This window comes from Epargyreus clarus, unplaced genomic scaffold, assembly GCF_041222505.1.
Source record: "Epargyreus clarus isolate Ecla_fem2 unplaced genomic scaffold, WU_Ecla_fem_2.2 ptg000015l, whole genome shotgun sequence".
Lineage (NCBI taxonomy): Eukaryota > Metazoa > Arthropoda > Insecta > Lepidoptera > Hesperiidae > Epargyreus > Epargyreus clarus.
Genome location: NW_027332223.1, coordinates 11,380,503 through 11,397,833, shown reverse-complemented (window position 1 = coordinate 11,397,833; position 17,331 = coordinate 11,380,503). Strand labels below are relative to the sequence as shown.

Genomic DNA, 17,331 nt, shown 5'->3' with positions numbered 1-17,331 from the left:
TCCATGAAAATTTCAATAAAAAAGTTCTGAAAGGTATGTGTCTTATATGGTAGACTAAAGCCTTAAACACTGTGATGAAACCCATGCCCAGCGGTGGGACAGTGACGAATTAACCACTAATTAATTTTAAATAAGTTTCAAATTTTAATTAACCTACCAAATATATCAATTTAATTAATATTCCTTAATTACCTACGTCACGTGTACAATGTCACGTCCTGTAAAAATAAAATTCCCTTTCAACAGTTAGTAGGTATTGGTTCATGCGTACAAGACTGACTAATTAGCGTACGTGATGCAAAAATGACTCAATAAAATTCAGTGGTTGACCTAAACTGAACGGGGATCCCTGTTGGTGATAAGAGGTCACGTATGAATGGTCATAAGTGGTAGATGGTACTCCACTCAGACGATTCGATCTCGTTGCGAAGTGCGCACGCGTATATTGTTTAACGATTATTTTTCAATTCTAAATTTAAAAATAAAGACTTGCGTCTAAACCAGACTTGTTTATAAAATTTAAAGAATCGGCGTACCACTAATTTAAGCAGCCGTTTGTTTACATTGTGGCAAACTGTATAAACTGTTCGGAATTCGGCTGATCTAAAACTGTTTTAATGTAAGTGCGATAATTAGTGCTGAAGCAAACTGCGGTTAATCTATAATCGAAGTTTATGAGTGTTTGATAGATGTTATTTGGCAATGGGTGCGGTTAAGAGTAAGTTGTTGAATGTGTGCCCAAGTGGGTGTGCTTGCTGTGGACTTGGGAAGTCAGACTCTTACGACCTGAAGGAGTTGCCGCGGCCACCGCAGCTCGATTCTTCAAATAGTAAGTAATCTTAACCTATTTATTTTATATGTACGTATTTTTTTTAAATTTAAATTTATCATGAAGGAAGGGTAATTAAAGCTAGCCAACAAGAGGTAATATTGATAGTACCTAAAGCATGCAAAATCAAGTTAATAATTAATATTCAATTAGTGGTTAAAAAGTTTTAGCTTTAAAACATAGAGGATAGTAGTTAATATTTATAGATACCTAATTTACAAATTAGGCGCTCTAATTTAGGAATACGTATGCTTATAGTAGAATATAATGATAAAAAAAAATATGTTGATGTGTATTTGATCAAATAACATTACAGGATTATTTATTTCTATATTATTTATGTATGTATGTAAAAATAATAATAAATAATATTGTTTTTACATAGTTACATATTTGAAAAGCAGTGTCTCAACTTCATAAAAAATCGAGATTCACGGAGTATTAAGTAAACTATTACTGAAGTAAATAAGTATATTTTACTTTATAAATTTATTTTACTTTTGTTTTGCACCACGTACGAGTACGTTGCAATGACAATAGTTTTAAGAGCGAATAGGTTTTCAATATTTATGGGCAATAAATTTCTTTAACTTACCTATATTATATGATTGAAGTGACAAACAGCGTGTAATCCACCTGTAGGTCATTGTGGCGTTGAACATCTGCAACTAACTCCATATGTAGTATTGGTTCTACCTGAAGTCATGACAGAAACGCTGCCATTATTGAGGGATCTGAAGACTAAGATGATCACCTCATAATTATATTAGGGAATGATTTTCTTTACCTAAAGCATCTAAGGGGCATGCAACCCTATTGTTCATCAATTATCACTGCCACCAGTGTAACCTGACACCCCTAAGTCTTGCCTTACTACCCTAGATAAGAAAATTGAAAGTTCTGCCTTAGAAAACTTTATAAGCTGCTCTACATTCCTGTTAAATATGTGACCGTCGTTTTTCCGTGGTTGAACAAACAATTTTATTACCTAAAATATTGTACTGACGTCATAACTGAAGTAATTACCTTATTGTAACGTAATTACCTTTTGTAAAACTTAAACGAGGTAAAAACCTTTGATAGTAGTAGTGCGGCGACTGTCTATGTTTTATATTAAGTCATATCGCTAGACAGTAGCAGTGTTAAAAAGTACCTAAAACCATACTCTACAAAGGTATAACCTTCAGAACTCCGGACCACATTTTAAGCGCTACTGTGTCAGGTTTGAAAAATGAGGCAAGGCAGACATATTTATAGAAGGCATTCCTAATTAGTCTTCAGATTAGCGACACATCTGTGACTGATCTTAGGTAGAACTCTAACATTATCTATCTGAGTTCAATTACAGATATCGATGGGCTACAATAGCCATTTAGTATTAGGTGGACTACATGCTCCATTGCTACTGACATATTACATATATGCAGAGGGTCCCAGGACCTAAATGACGAATGTACATTTCTGTTTTGGGTTTGTGTCTGTGTATTCACAGGGAATCCTAGAGTGGGGCTCTGAGTGTGAAAAGCGCCTTTTTTCTGTAAGAATTTTTAACAGGTTTTACTATGTAGATACTGATCATATAAAACAGATTATAGTCAGTCATAAAGTCGCTACGAAATGTTAGAAGCAAAATGACGATCGCATTTATCAAGACGAAATAGCTATTTTTAGCTAGTTTTTGTCTATTCTACTCAAAGTTATTGTTTCAAAAAAACGTTTAGTGTCTCAAATAAAATATGACAATGTCAGGAATAAAATCGGAGACGAGGAAATAAACATCAAGTCCGAATTTATTGAGGGCCTTCGTTTGAAGTCAGTTAAAAATAAATCACTCTAGCCTTTAGTGAGCTAAGATATTGCGCCAGTTTCCATAGAGCAAGGAATTTATAGAAATGATGTTGGGGTTTTTAAATAATTGCAGCTTCATTAGTTAGTAACATTAATTTTTTATTCCGCCATTTTTGACAACAAGAAGACAAGAGAAAAAATATGACGTTTAGATGCAAAGGCTAACAATTTATAAGTCCGGTTTATTACGGTGGCAACATTTCCCAACATGCCCCCGGGCGTTGAAAGATAATCTTTCAACCAGAACATGTCACAGGTAGCGGGCATATTCTATTAAACGATCGCCGAATTATCCCTGATGCTGTCTTGATATCTGCTACTCGAATAATCCCATCAGCTCCTGGATGAACAGCAACAACTCTTCCAAGTTTCCACTTCAATGGTGGGAGGCCATCTTCCTTTACAACCACCAGCGAGTTGAGTTTTAAGCCATTCTTGCAGGAACGCCATTTGACTCTTTGTTGCAATTCGGAAACATATTCCTTGGACCACCTGGTCCAGAAATGCTGCCTCAGCTGCTCAATACGTTGATATCGGGTTAAGCGAGAAGTTGATTGTTCCTTGTAGCTCGGCTGGGGCAAAGTAGTAAGAGGGCGTCCAATCAGGAAATGTCCAGGAGTCAGTGGAGTGCAGTCCGCTGGATCTGATGACAGTGGAGACAGTGGTCTGGAGTTCAATATGGATTCTATTTGCGTTAGCACGGTATACAGCTCTTCATAAGTCAAGTTACAATGTCCCAACACTCGGCGTAAATGAAACTTGGTTGACTTTACACCTGCCTCCCAAAGACCGCCGAAATTAGGAGAATAAGCTGGTATGAAATGAAAATTTATGCGCTCATTGGCCATATTCTCGCTCAACGAATCTTTATGAGCCTTTAAAAATTTGGATAGGTCGTTGCATGCACCAACAAATGCAGTACCGTTATCGGAATAAATATTACTTGGTTTTCCTCTACGTGCAATAAACCGTTTCAACGCTAATAAATAGTTGTTACTCGTTAAATCACCTACTAGCTCTAAGTGAACAGATTTTGTGGTAAAACAAATAAAAATTGCAATATAAACTTTAACTAATTTACAACCACGGCCTTGACGGCTTGCGCTCATAATAGGACCTGCATAATCAACGCCTACGTTTTCAAATGCGTAACCACCTGGAACCAGACGCTGACGCGGTAGATTTCCCATCAAAGGAGTTATAATTTTACCTGACATGCGATTACACTTTACACATTTATGATAAGTTGCCTTGGCTAATTTTCGACCACCAATGGGCCAATATGACTCCCTGATAGTGGCTAATAGCAACTGGGGACCAGCGTGCATTAGCTTTTTATGTTCATAGTCAAAAAGAAGTTTTGTGAAAGCATGCGTGGACTGTATTAATATTGGATGCTTTTTACCATAAGAGAAGTCTGAATTGTCAAGGCGACCTCCAACGCGCATTACTTTATTATCATCTAAGAAAACATTAAATTTAAGCAATGAGCTCTTTTTAGGAATATTTTGGTCATTTAAAAGTAATTTATATTCGGGGAAAGACTCGTTTTGACATATACGAACTATTAAATTAATAGCATAATTTAATTCTTCATTTGAAATGAACTTAGTTTTGAATGTTTGTTTTCTGCAAGCATTTACAAAGCGCACGACGTATGCTACGGAACGAACAAGACGTAAAAAATTTGAAAAGCGACTGAAATCGACCAAGCCACTCTGATTTACATTGTCAATATCAACGACGTTAAAGGAAACTTCTAATTTAATTTCTGGCAATTTATCTTTGCGTGTGGGTTGAACGGGCCATTGAGACTGACTCTGTTTTAAAAATTCAGGCCCAGACCACCATAAATCTAAATTCAGCAGAGAACCAATATCCACACCACGGGATATTAGGTCTGCCGGGTTCTGATCAGTGGGTACATGTCTCCACGTGCAGTTACCAGCCCTTTCTAGAATTTCGGCGACGCGGTTCCGAACAAAAGGTTGAAGTCTAGAAGGCAACATTTGCAACCATCCCAACACTATGGTGGAATCTGTCCAAAAATAAACCTGATTAATTTTCAGTCGAAGTGAATTAAGGACCTTCTCATACAACCGGGCGGCCACTAAGACACCACACAGTTCCAGTCTTGGTATAGTCGTTGGTTTGATTGGTGCTACACGACTCTTTGCCATTAATAAACGTACCATGACTCCTTCATTGTTGGTACTAAGCACATACACGCAAGCACCATATGCGTTTTCGGATGCATCCGAAAATATGTGCAAATCTATCGTGTGATACGAATCACAGACGACTAATCTTGGGATACGCAAGTCATTCAAATGAGGTAACGTTTTTATAATATGATGCCAACGCTTTACAATTTCTGGCGACAGAGGTTCGTCCCACATTAACTTGTCTAACCACAATTTTTGCAGCAATATTTTCATTTTAATCACGCAAGGCGCTAAAAGACCCAAGGGATCAAAAATTTGTGAAATACTTGATAATAAATTACGCTTTGTATTACTATTTGGAATAACATCACTTATTGGAAAGCAAAGTTCATCAGAATTTGCGTGCCAGCTAAGACCTAATAATTTACTGGGCTGTTGAGATCCAATATTTAAATTAAGTGACGTTTGAGCGACCTCAGATTCAAAACAAGTGGCATTAGATTTCCATTTTCTTAAATGCATACCTGCTGATGCAAGAGCATCAGTTATTTCTTTACGTAAAAAGTTTAACTCAACTAAATCGTCAGAACCCGTAAGCAAGTCGTCGACATAAAAATCGTGTATGATAATTTCACCTATCTTATTATTAGTGCACTCTAACCCTATTTGTCTCAGACATCTAGTCGCGAGGAATGCAGCACTAGCCGTACCGTAAGTGACGGTGTTTAACTGATATATTTTTACAGGTTCATTTAAATTATCGCGCCAGAGTATTTGCTGCAAATATCTATCCGACGGGTGAACAACTACTTGTCGGTACATTTTCTCCACATCTGCTGACAAAATGTATTTATGCTGCCTGAATCGAAGGAGTATAGATAACAAGTCGTCCTGAATAGTTGGACCTACCATTTGTATATCGTTAGAGGATATACCAGAAGTACTAGGAGAGCTTGCATTGTACACTACGCGGAGTTTTGTAGTGGTACTGTTCTCACGGAGAACCCCATGATGTGGAATGTAATATGCTTTATGCTCTCTGGTCTTCTCTATACCGTTTTGCCGCAAAACAGACATATGACCTAACGACTTATATTCAGCCATGAAATCGTAATACATTCTGCTTAAATCAGGCTTAGATTTTAAACGGCGCTCCAAAGACGACAAACACTGCGAAGCACGTTGAAAGGAATCTCCTAAAACAACAGGATCCTGCTTAATTGGAATGCGCACGCAAAAACGCCCATCATCACGACGTGAGGTATTGTCAACGAAATGTTGTTCACATAATTTCTCCTCTGATGAATAAAGCGACGAGTTACAATTAATTTCCTCCAATTGCCAAAATCGGGTTAAGTCGCTTCTAATGTCATCAATACCATTAGTACCGCTACTGACAACAGCTTTAGTAAAATTGCACCTAATATAACTTGGTGTTTGTGAAATATGACTGCTTGTCACGGGGCCAGATATTATCCACCCTAAACTGGTTTGACAAAGTATAGGAGAACCATGTCCTAATTTTATTTTTTGCGACCCTAACAAATCCCAAAAGAGATCGGCACCTATTAAAACATCCACTTCACCTGGTGTATAAAACGTAGGGTCAGCCAAACAAATATTAGACGGTATATTAAGATTTGACAGATTTATCTCATGACCTGGTACATTATGTGTAATTAATGGCAAAACAAAACAATTAATGTCACTGCAAAAACTATTGTCAAGTGACTTTATATTAACACGACATGTTTCGCCTACGTGAGAAACCACGTTATTTATGCCCAGAATTGATCTATCTATCTCTTTTGTTACTAACTTTAACTGCTTACAAAGCCGCTCAGTAATAAGACACGACGTGCTGCCGCTATCGAGGACCGCACGAACAATATGTTCGCAATTATTATTATCGTGTAATTTAATTAAAGCGGTCGATAATAATACTTCGCTTTGCTTTGCTATATAGGAAGGTGCTACCTTTGCTGACAAAGAAACATTATTCGTGTTATCATCAGTGGATGATAATGGCGTGGATATTTTCTCACATTCGTAGCTGCTTACATTTTGTGAATTCCCTATTGACCTACGCGCAGATACATGAATAAGAGTGTTGTGTTTGCGCTTGCACACCTTGCAACCAGGTTTTTTACAGTGGTTAGCAAAGTGACCAGATTGAAAACAATTAAAGCAAACCTTATAAATTGGCAAAAGTTTCAAACGGGCATCGTTGCTTAATGCTAGGAACTGCGGACAATTACTTAATCTATGATCACCATTACATTTTACACAGGTTTTAGGAGGTGTTTCTGTACTAGAATTACGCACTGAAATCATACTTTTTATTTTTGGACTAGACTTAGTTGCCATACTAAACTCTTTATTCCGAGAAACCTCCAAGGTCTCAATTAAATCAGCGTGATTTCTCATGAATTGCATAAATGTGTTGAATGTAATTATGCTATCTTTATCTAAGCGACCCTTTACCTCCTCCCACTCACGATAGGATTTCTGGTCTAATTTATGAGTAATAATATAAATCAATAGCGTGTCCCAGTGGTCAACTGGTTCACCTAACGATTCTAAAGCCCGCAGGTTCTTGTTAACAGCATCAATTAAATACTTTAATGAAACCGATGATTCCTTTGTAACAGATTCAATTTGAAATAGGGCAGACACATGATTCTGCACAAGTAAGCGTTTATTATCATACCTGTCACATAGAAGTTTCCAAGCTACGGCATAGTTACCCGCAGAGAACTCAATTGACTGGATAACCACCGCAGCAGCGCCCTCCAAACATGCACGTAAATAATGGAACTTGTTAATATCATCAATATCTTCATTGGAATGAATGAGGCTTACGAAGCTATCGCGAAACTCAAGGTAATTATGATATGAGCCACTAAATTTCGGTAAGTTTATTGTAGGTAATTTAACGAGTTTGTGATTATTTGTGTTAGAACCTCTTTCACTGCTTGTTGACTTATCTACAGAATTATACTTAATTAACAAATTTTGAGCCTTAGCTAAAGATTTATAATAAATAGACTCAAAATCAGAACGTTCAGAATATTGTCCCTCTATATTCTCCATTACACATTCCAATGCTAACTGTATCTCATCATAGTGGTCATACAACGACTCCATCTTACCAATGCGCAACTGCAATTCCGCTGCATCTTGATCATTAAGGGTCTTACCAGAAAGTGAATCGATATAATTGGTAAATATGGTTAAACGGCCTTTAAAACTTGCTCGTTTTTTAATAAGTTCCTTTTCTCGGTCAGCCATTTGGGAGTCAAGCGAAATCAACCTGGAACTGATACAATGTAATGTTAACTATTTGACAGGTAAATAGGTTATAATAGGTAAGTATTCTTTAAATTAATTACTTTAGGTTTACAATTGTTACAATATTACTCAATTATACTGTTTACGTTAATATTTTCGCAATGAATTAACAATTTTATGTTGTAGGTAGGTATTTTGATTTTGTAGAACAATATAATACAAGGTCACTTAAACTCAAACAAATTACGAACAATTACAATAAAGTACCAATAATATACGCACCTTACAACTTGCAAAGGGATTTACTTACACTTTACAATGAATACAGAGACTGAATAATACTTATTATACTTGACCGAATGCTGGGTGCATATTATTATTCCCGCTTTTGTACCGGCTTTTTCTTCGTACGCAATTAACTTGATTTACTATCCACTGTGCTTCGTTCTATCCACTATCCACTGATTTTCCACTTTGGTTCCGATATTTTAGATTCGGCTACGATGGACCATGTTGGGGTTTTTAAATAATTGCAGCTTCATTAGTTAGTAACATTAATTTTTTATTCCGCCATTTTTGACAACAAGAAGACAAGAGAAAAAATATGACGTTTAGATGCAAAGGCTAACAATTTATAAGTCCGGTTTATTACGGTGGCAACATTTCCCAACAAATGACATGGTTAGAATTTTTTTTTTAATTTTCGATATTTACGATAGTAGGAAAATAAAGTCGGTATTAATTTGGTTCTTTGTCATTTCGGTCTCGTTTTAATTCTTATTAACCAAATTAATAATGAAATATTAAAATAATTATTTTAGTAATTAATAATTAATAATAATAATTTAATTATTTATTTCAAGTAACAAATACTTTTTTTGAATTACAATTAAAATTTTAAGTTACATTACAATTTTATATGTAGAAAACTGCAATGAGAAATAAATTTCATGTTCTTATTTTTCTCTTGTACTTAAGTATAGTGAGGAATGGTTCCTTGGCGTCTAACGAGCTTATGAATTAAATCTCAAGCTAAAGAACCTAATTCTTAATGAAAATCAAAATTCGACTCGAAAAATAATACGAGTTCTATCCATTAAGAGAAGCGATACCACTCTTTGAGGTTAAGCTAGATTGCTTCACAATTGCGTTCAAACCTAACTCGTTGTAACTCTGTTGTTGTATCCACTGAAGTCTACCAATGTAAAATTTGGGATTTTGAGAAAAAATTGCAAAGACATTTCTGTTCATCCCAAGTTCTATGGCCTTACAGTTTGCGTTCTTCCTTAGCACTTTACTCAGAATGTATATAATATTGCGTAACCAATTTACGTACTCGTATGCTCTTCAGTACCCTTACCATGAGTTTTTACGTTTCGACAAATATGACTGTTTTGGTATTTGTTTACGTATTGGCCCATACAATTTCCAAGTTCTGATATAATCCGCTAGGGCGCTGACTGGAAATAATATGGGCAAATACGTAAACAAATACCAAAACAGTCAAATTTGACAAAACGTAAAAACTCATGGTAAGGGTACAGGCCCTCGGCGTTTTACCGAACGTGTTTCAATGACACTATTTGCAATTTGGAACGCTAATGCTACTTGTAAGCTTGTAGAATAAAGAATAATGAATTGCTGTTAAGTCTAATGTAAGGAAAAGGGATAAGCAATAACAGTTAATATCAGGTAATACTTAGAAAAGTGGCATTCTCTCATTAACCAACTTTAGACCTGTTTTAGTAGGTCTATTGAATTACGTTGTAAGTGTAAATGAACTCATAATTTTATGAAAATAATCTAAACTTATTTTAATTCCAATAATATCAATTTATCAAAATAATAAATTACTCTTTATGAAGAGCTCTCCTTCGACGCCAGATACATTGACGAGTCTACAGGCGACGATGGTGACTTACCTTTAGTTAGCACGTCTGTAGTTGTTGATCAGGAATTTAAATCAAATATTTATAATCCCACTGCAGAATCGATATCAGCTGTAAGATTAAGTTAGTTGCATAAAGGTATAAAAACAAACAAGGTAAGAGCAACAACGCTGACTGGAATGCAAGGATACTCTCTTCAATTTTGAAAGCCATTTTCTCCGTATTCCTTCGTCGCATCTCAACATTTTTGGTGTCCTCGGATTCGTCTCTCTCTAACCTTTCACCGGATACCTCATTTTCTTCTGTCAGATAAATATTTTTCAAATTAATCGAATTCTTAATTTTTGCACTTTTTGAAATCAGTTTTTCGCATATTTCTTGGCCCCCCCTCGTTAGATTTCTTCCATTTTTGCATTAATAGCTCCGTTGCAATAACACCTATCCGCAGACACCACTCGCGTCTCTGTAGGAGTGGTGGTTCTCCCGGAATTCCTGGTTTTATACCCGAAAAATCGGAAAAATTTTCCCGCCCACCCACCCTTAATTCGTTCACCTTAGGTGGACGAGATTCGGCTCCGCGGCCCGAATTTTTACAGATCCGCGGAATCGATTTCTTATCCACTTCTTTTTTAGCCACAAACTATAAAACACTAAATAGTGTCTCCGTTGTTCATAAATTTTAGTTTTTTGTCTAATTTCTGGAAATGGCGAGCGCTTCGGTTGTGCAACCTGAAGTCGTCGCAGGCGACGCGTTTTTCGATGCTCAGGCCACAAACGACGTAGACAGGTTGAAACAGATACAACATCTGTCCAGACGCATCGTTTTCGCAATCACATCCGGAAAGAGCGTCACCTCCGAAAATAAAAAACTCGTAATTGGGTTAGCAAAGGAGATCGAGACGCTCTCCCGGGAAACGATGGTGTCTCTGGACCAAGCCAGTGTCCTAGATGATGTTAGGTCCACCATAGAGCAGACTATCAAGTCAGAAATCTCGAAGCTGAATCGACCAACGCCTGCCACAGTCTCGACTGTCACATATGCGCAAGTAGCCTCTTCTAGGACCACCAGCCCCCCAAAAGCCACTCAAACTACAAAACCTAAAAGTAAACCCTCTATTATTATATTTCCCTCGTCTGATGACAAAAATAGAAAGGATGTGGCTGAACAGTGGCGTAACAGCATTAGTTTTAAGCAATCAACCTATGCACCGGCCGGAGTTCAGCCGGTTGGAAAGAACAGGCTCCGAGTAGAGTTCGACACACCGGAACAGCGTGATGAAACCCTAAAGCGCTTGGAATCCACCACCGAAATACGTGCAGAACCTTCACGTAAACTCAGGCCTATGGTCGTCTTGAAAGGAGTCTTAAAGCAAACCGAAACGGAAGAACTTACAAAATTAATCATTCAACAGAACCCGGAAGTGGGCTTGCTGAGACCAAGCGCGGAAGATCTGCAGTTTAGGTTCCAACGGCGTAACAAAAATGACAAACTGTACAATGCGGTATTTTTAACCTCCAGCCAAGTTTGGAAGAAAGTCATTGAACTCGGTAGACTGAACGTGGATCATCAAAAGATCCACGTTGAGGAATTTGTGCCCCTGCTGCAATGCAACAAATGCCTGCAGTTCGGGCACTTGAAAAAACATTGCACCAGTGATGAGACTCTATGCACGCACTGTGGCGCAGAGGGCCATACATTCGAAAACTGCCCATCTAAAACCAACGCAGATGTATTAAGCTGCTACAATTGCTCCCGCAAAAACAACAGGTTCAATACAACTCTCAACACCAAGCACTCGGCATTCTCATACACATGCCCGATAAAAGAGGACATGATGTGCAGGGTGGTTGCTAAAATCGACTATGGATTATAGCAATCACTGCGTGCCGTCCAGAGAAATTGTCAACAAACTCATAAAATCGCTCCTACTAACTCAAACAATAGCCTAAAAATGATCCAATGTAATTTAGGCAGGAGCTACGCTAGTGAACTGGAATTTGTCAGATATTTTACAGACCATGAGTATGATGTTGCGTTTATCACAGAGCCGTACGTCGGTAGTCGCAACACCATGAGGAACATCCATGGTTACGACATATTCCAGTTCACCACAGACACGCGCGTTAAAGCAGTCGTTGCAGTCAAGACTGGCATAGGCGCTGCTCTTGGCATAGCAAGTCACTCGTCACCCAACATCAGCACTGCCCAAATCACTTACAAACTAAATAAAATCTACCTTGTTTCCGTCTACATAGAGCCTAAATCCGATGATAGTAACACACTGACTCAACTTGACCTTCTTCTCCAAGACATTGATAACTCCCAAGCCGTGATATGCGGCGATTTCAATGGTTGGCACCAGATCTGGGGCTCACATACCTCCAACAAGAGAGGCCGCGAGGTATTGGACCTAATAACGTCGCACAATCTCGCCCTTTGTAATACTGGAGATAAACCCACGTTTGAGTCCTCTTCTTTGGGCACGCTGAGAACCTCCATTATTGACCTCACTATCGCTTCTGACAACATTGCATCCAAGATTGACAAATGGAACATTAACTACGACGCTTGTCCGACCTCAGAACACCACGCCATCGAATTTACGTTAAATATTAATAAAAATAAACTAAAACACAAGAGCACATTAACTACTTACCGGTATAACACCTTCAGCGCCGACTGGAACCTGGTGAAGGAGTCGCTAATTAGTGAAATGAGCACCTCCGTCCTTGCTGAACCTGAAATTAAAAACTTAAATAACACGGAATTAGACATATACATAAACACAGTCACGAAAAACATACAAAAAGCCTGCAACAGAACCTTAAAAGCCAAAAGAAATAAAATAAAGAACATACCATGGTGGAACGAAGATCTGGACCGTCTTAAGAAGAAAGTTGTGTTCTATCATCACCGCATTCAGGATCTGAAAAGGAAAAACAAACCATTGGAAAATATATTACTAGAAAGACAAATCATAAAAGATGAATATAAGCTTACCTTATCCAAAGTCTCCACCGAGCACTTTAGAAACTTTTGCAGCAAACAAGGGAAAGAAGATGTTTGGTCACTTACCAACAGGCTGCTAAAGTGCTCCCCTCAACCCACGCCTCCTACTACCCTCAACCTTGGCAACGGCACCTTCACTAAATCCAGCGAAGAGTCAGCAAGCGCCCTGATCAATCGATTCTACCCAATTGACACTCCTGATACACTTGAAACGCAAAGGCGCCTTAGATGCAGGGCAAACACGATACCGACCACTGCAAGCGAGGAGCCCTTTACACTCCAAGAGGTCATCGATTGCATATCTTCTATGAGTCCGCATAAATCCCCTGGCCCTGATCATCTTACTGCAGATATTTGCAACAAATTTACCGAAACCTTTCCCGAATTAACCTTGCAACTAATGAATCATTGCCTACATCTTGCCCATTTTCCAACAGCTTGGAAAAATGCCTTTGTCAAGACCATACCAAAACCCAATAAATCAGACTACATGGATATTTCGTCGTATCGCCCAATAGGACTGTTAGATGTTTTCGGCAAATTGCTGGAGAAATTAATATCTAAAAGGCTCATACATCATCTCAATATCACCAATAACTTACACAAAAATCAATTTGGATTTCGGGAGCAAAAATCAACTAACGACGCACTGGCCGAAGCATTAACCCATATAAAAAATGCAAAGAATAGTGGGAAACTTGTCATTGCGATATCTTTGGACATTAAAGGAGCGTTTGACCACGCTTGGTGGCCTGCTCTCTTGAACAGGTTGCATGACGTCAAATGCCCTTCAAATCTCTACAGAATGATCCAGAGCTATCTCAATGACAGGTCCGTAACTTTAAACTACGCAGACGCCACTGTTCAAAGAGCATTGTCTCGAGGTTGTGTGCAGGGGTCTGTCTTGGGACCGCTCTTTTGGAACTTAATAATAGACGAAATTTTAAACACAGATCTTCCTCTTACTTGTCATCTTCAAGCTTTCGCCGACGACCTACTTCTTATCGTTTCAGCAGACAGTCTCACCAAACTGGAAAACGACGCCAACGATGCTCTAAGAACTATCACCGAGTGGGGATGTAAAGTCAAATTGGAATTTGCTCCCAATAAAACTCAAGCAATTGCCTTCACAGCCAAAGCCTCCAAATCAAAAATAATTGTTAACAATACTCATGTTCCCTTCTCCAGCGAAATTAAGTATCTTGGCGTAATAATTGACAAAAACCTTAAGTTTATCAAACACGTTAACAATGCAATAGTTAAAGCCCAGAAGATTTATAAAAAGTTAAGTCTGTTTGTACGACCCACTTGGGGCGTACAATCAGAAAACATAGTTATCATATACAATAGCGTAATTGAACCCACAATCACATATGCTGCGGAAATTTGGAGTTCCGCAACTAAATACAAAATAGTGTGCAATAATCTCAAATCACTCCAGCGAGGATTCGCCCTTAAGGCAATTAGGGGCTTTAAAACTATCTCAGGCACTGCCGCCATTGCCTTAGCTGGCTTTATCCCGCTAGATATTAAAATCACTGAAATTGCTGAAATACAAAGAACCAAGAGATCAGGATACACCAAATTTCTACCAGCAGACATCACATGCGATCGTCCAGCTAACCCCTCTAATCTCTTACATCCTTCGACAAGAATCAGCATCACCTTCGACACTGTTTGCACCCAGAATGAAATTGACAACAACACATCACCGGATATGACCCAAATTTATACAGACGGCAGTAAACATGATGGTTTAGTCGGAGCTGCTTTTGTTATTTATCACCCGAATGGCAAAATAGAGACCAAGAAACTCAAACTACACGGCAGCTGCTCTGTATTTCAAGCAGAAATGCTTGCAATACAGAGGGCTTGCGAGCATTGCGTTGCGAGAGGAATAATTAAAGTCGTCATCCTATCTGATTCCATGTCTGCTCTCATGGAGTTGCAGAATCGGAACTCAACCAACGCAATGGCTGTAGAAATACATAAAAATATATACAAAATTCAACTTTTAGGCTCGATTCGGTTCTTGTGGATCAAGTCACATGTAGGACTCGCAGGAAATGAGGCAGCTGACCAAGCTGCCAAAGCAGCTGCCAGCTTGCACTCATCTCCCAGCTTTAGCAACTTTCCTATTAGCTATATGAAACACCATCAAAAATTGGAAACCGACCGAATAATCAATAGTAGATATCAGGCTGAAACCAAAGGAGCGCACACGCGACTTTGGTGCCCTAACATAGATATTATTAGAGATCTGCTCGAATCCACGACACTCACCTTTCAGCTTACTCAGATTTTAACTGGTCACGGTTACCATCTACACTATCTGCATAGATTCAAAATTTCCACCACCGATAAATGCCCCTGTGATGGTAACTCAATCCAAACAATCGATCACTTACTCAAGCAATGTCCAGTCTTCGCAAATGTACGTCAAGAACACGAATTTACTTGTAATAATATCAACATTGATCCTTACTGTCTGTCTGAACTTCTCAAGCAAAATTCATGCTTGCAAACATTTCTAAATCTTGCGAACAATATTGTAAATAGCCTCAAAAACTTAAACGAAACTTGATTTGTACTTTTAGTAACTCATTAGAGTATCATCAGTTTTATTATTTATTTTTGTTTAAAAAAAAAAAAAAAAAAAAAAAAAAAATTGTCTTATTCTCGTCATATATTGTCTTATAAATATTGTCATTTTTCTATTAAATCACAGCTGATTATGTTAATATTTACAAATCATTAAATAGAAGTGGTACTGCTACAATATATATCTAAATATATATTATTCTTACAAAATAAATAATATTATACACGTATGTATATACATATTATATATCTATTTTCACCAAATCTCAGATTCAATAACCAAAATTGTCTAAAACATTTCTGCTTTTTAATAGCTTTAACTAGAAATCCTGTTTCAGGCCGCCCGTATAAAATTGCGAGGACCTCTAACAGTAGAAATCTTGTAAATCCGCCTTCAGCGGGGAAAAAAAAAAAAAAAAAAAAAAGACTGGAATGCAAGGACATGTTTGTACTTAGACAAAACTGGTTGGACCTACCATCGACGAAACCATGTATTTTTAAATTGCATTCAAGTTGATCTTAGGTAGATTTAAACCGGTCTATGTCTTAACTAATTGGCAGTTTATAGCGCTTGTTCCTTAGATATTTTATTCCTAACATTGTCAATACACAAACTATTCTTGTACATTGATTGAATAAAATATGATAGATTTAGTACAGTTTAACATAGGGGGAACTACAGCCACATATATTTTTGTTCTATTCACTTTCTACACGTAATGCCCCACTCTAGAGTTCTCAAGTCTGAGTCGTCATTTGGGCATGTGTCTGGCCGGGATCAAACCCGGAACCCTCAGCGCGTCAGATCGGTATGGTGATCGCTTCGCTACGTAGGTTATACATATTGGTAGGGTGAAGCAGTTCTTACATTTCGATGGAAGAGTGTGGTTTTCACTTACATAAGAGGCCATTTTAGTCCTTAAGTGCTATCGTATCTGTGGTTATAGCGTCAGCTAAAACCTGTTTTATGTACTTGGTTGCAGAGGTCATGGGTTAATCTAATGTTATAAAATAAAACTAAAATAAAATAAACAAGACTTATTTTATTTTAAGTTTTTAGTTAATCCGTATAAACAGTTTTACACGACTGTTATAGGATTCATCATCATCAACCTCTCATAATGAGAAGGATTAGGCTATAGTCCACCGCACTGGCCAAATGCATATTGGTAGACTTCTCATACGTTTGTGATTTTTTTTATAAAATGTCTCAGGTGTGCAGGTTTTACTGACGATGTTTTCCTTCACCATTTAAGCAAGTGATAATTAATTTTAATACGCACATAACTTTAGAAAATCAGAGGTGCTTGGGATTTGAACCTCGGACCCCTCGATGGAGAGGCCGAGTTTCTTAACCACTAGGCTATCACTTCTTTTCAATGATTACAATGTTGTATGTTATATGATAACAATGTTGGAATACGAGATACTTTCTCGCATTGATAAGATGTCGATAGTCGCATGTGGGTTCAGTGGCTAGTTGACAAATAAGTCGCGTTGTCGGCGCAGGCGCAGTCGTTCAAGGTGATCAGCACACGGCTCGTCCTACGATTATGTAGAGTGACCATTATATGCCAAAAAGAGGTCCGGGTCACGCTGACAATAATTAGTATGTTCATAATTTTATTTACGTGTAATTTTTAAAATAGTAGGACCTTCGTGGTATTGGATTATGCACCACTACTGTATATATTTCTT

The 17,331-nt window shown here is 37.8% G+C and overlaps 2 protein-coding genes across 2 annotated transcripts in view; one reads left to right on the top strand and one right to left on the bottom strand.

The window, feature by feature from the left end:
- Positions 1-413: 413 nt before the first annotated feature.
- Positions 414-17,331, top strand: part of LOC140748046 (annulin) — a 38,808-nt gene continuing 21,890 nt past the window's right edge. Inside the window, exon 1 of the mRNA XM_073080739.1 lies at positions 414-829. Coding sequence (XP_072936840.1) covers positions 703-829 — 127 coding nt within the window. The 5' untranslated portion in view covers positions 414-702. The remainder of the gene's footprint in view (positions 830-17,331) is intronic.
- Positions 2,914-8,800, bottom strand: LOC140747825 (uncharacterized). Its single transcript, XM_073080445.1, has 4 exons — positions 8,444-8,800; positions 4,405-8,161; positions 3,888-3,987; positions 2,914-3,488 (listed from the first exon to the last, which is right to left on the bottom strand). The coding sequence occupies exons 2-4, from the start codon at positions 8,131-8,133 to the stop codon at positions 2,914-2,916; spliced, it is 4,404 nt and encodes a 1,467-aa protein (XP_072936546.1). The 5' UTR covers positions 8,134-8,161; positions 8,444-8,800.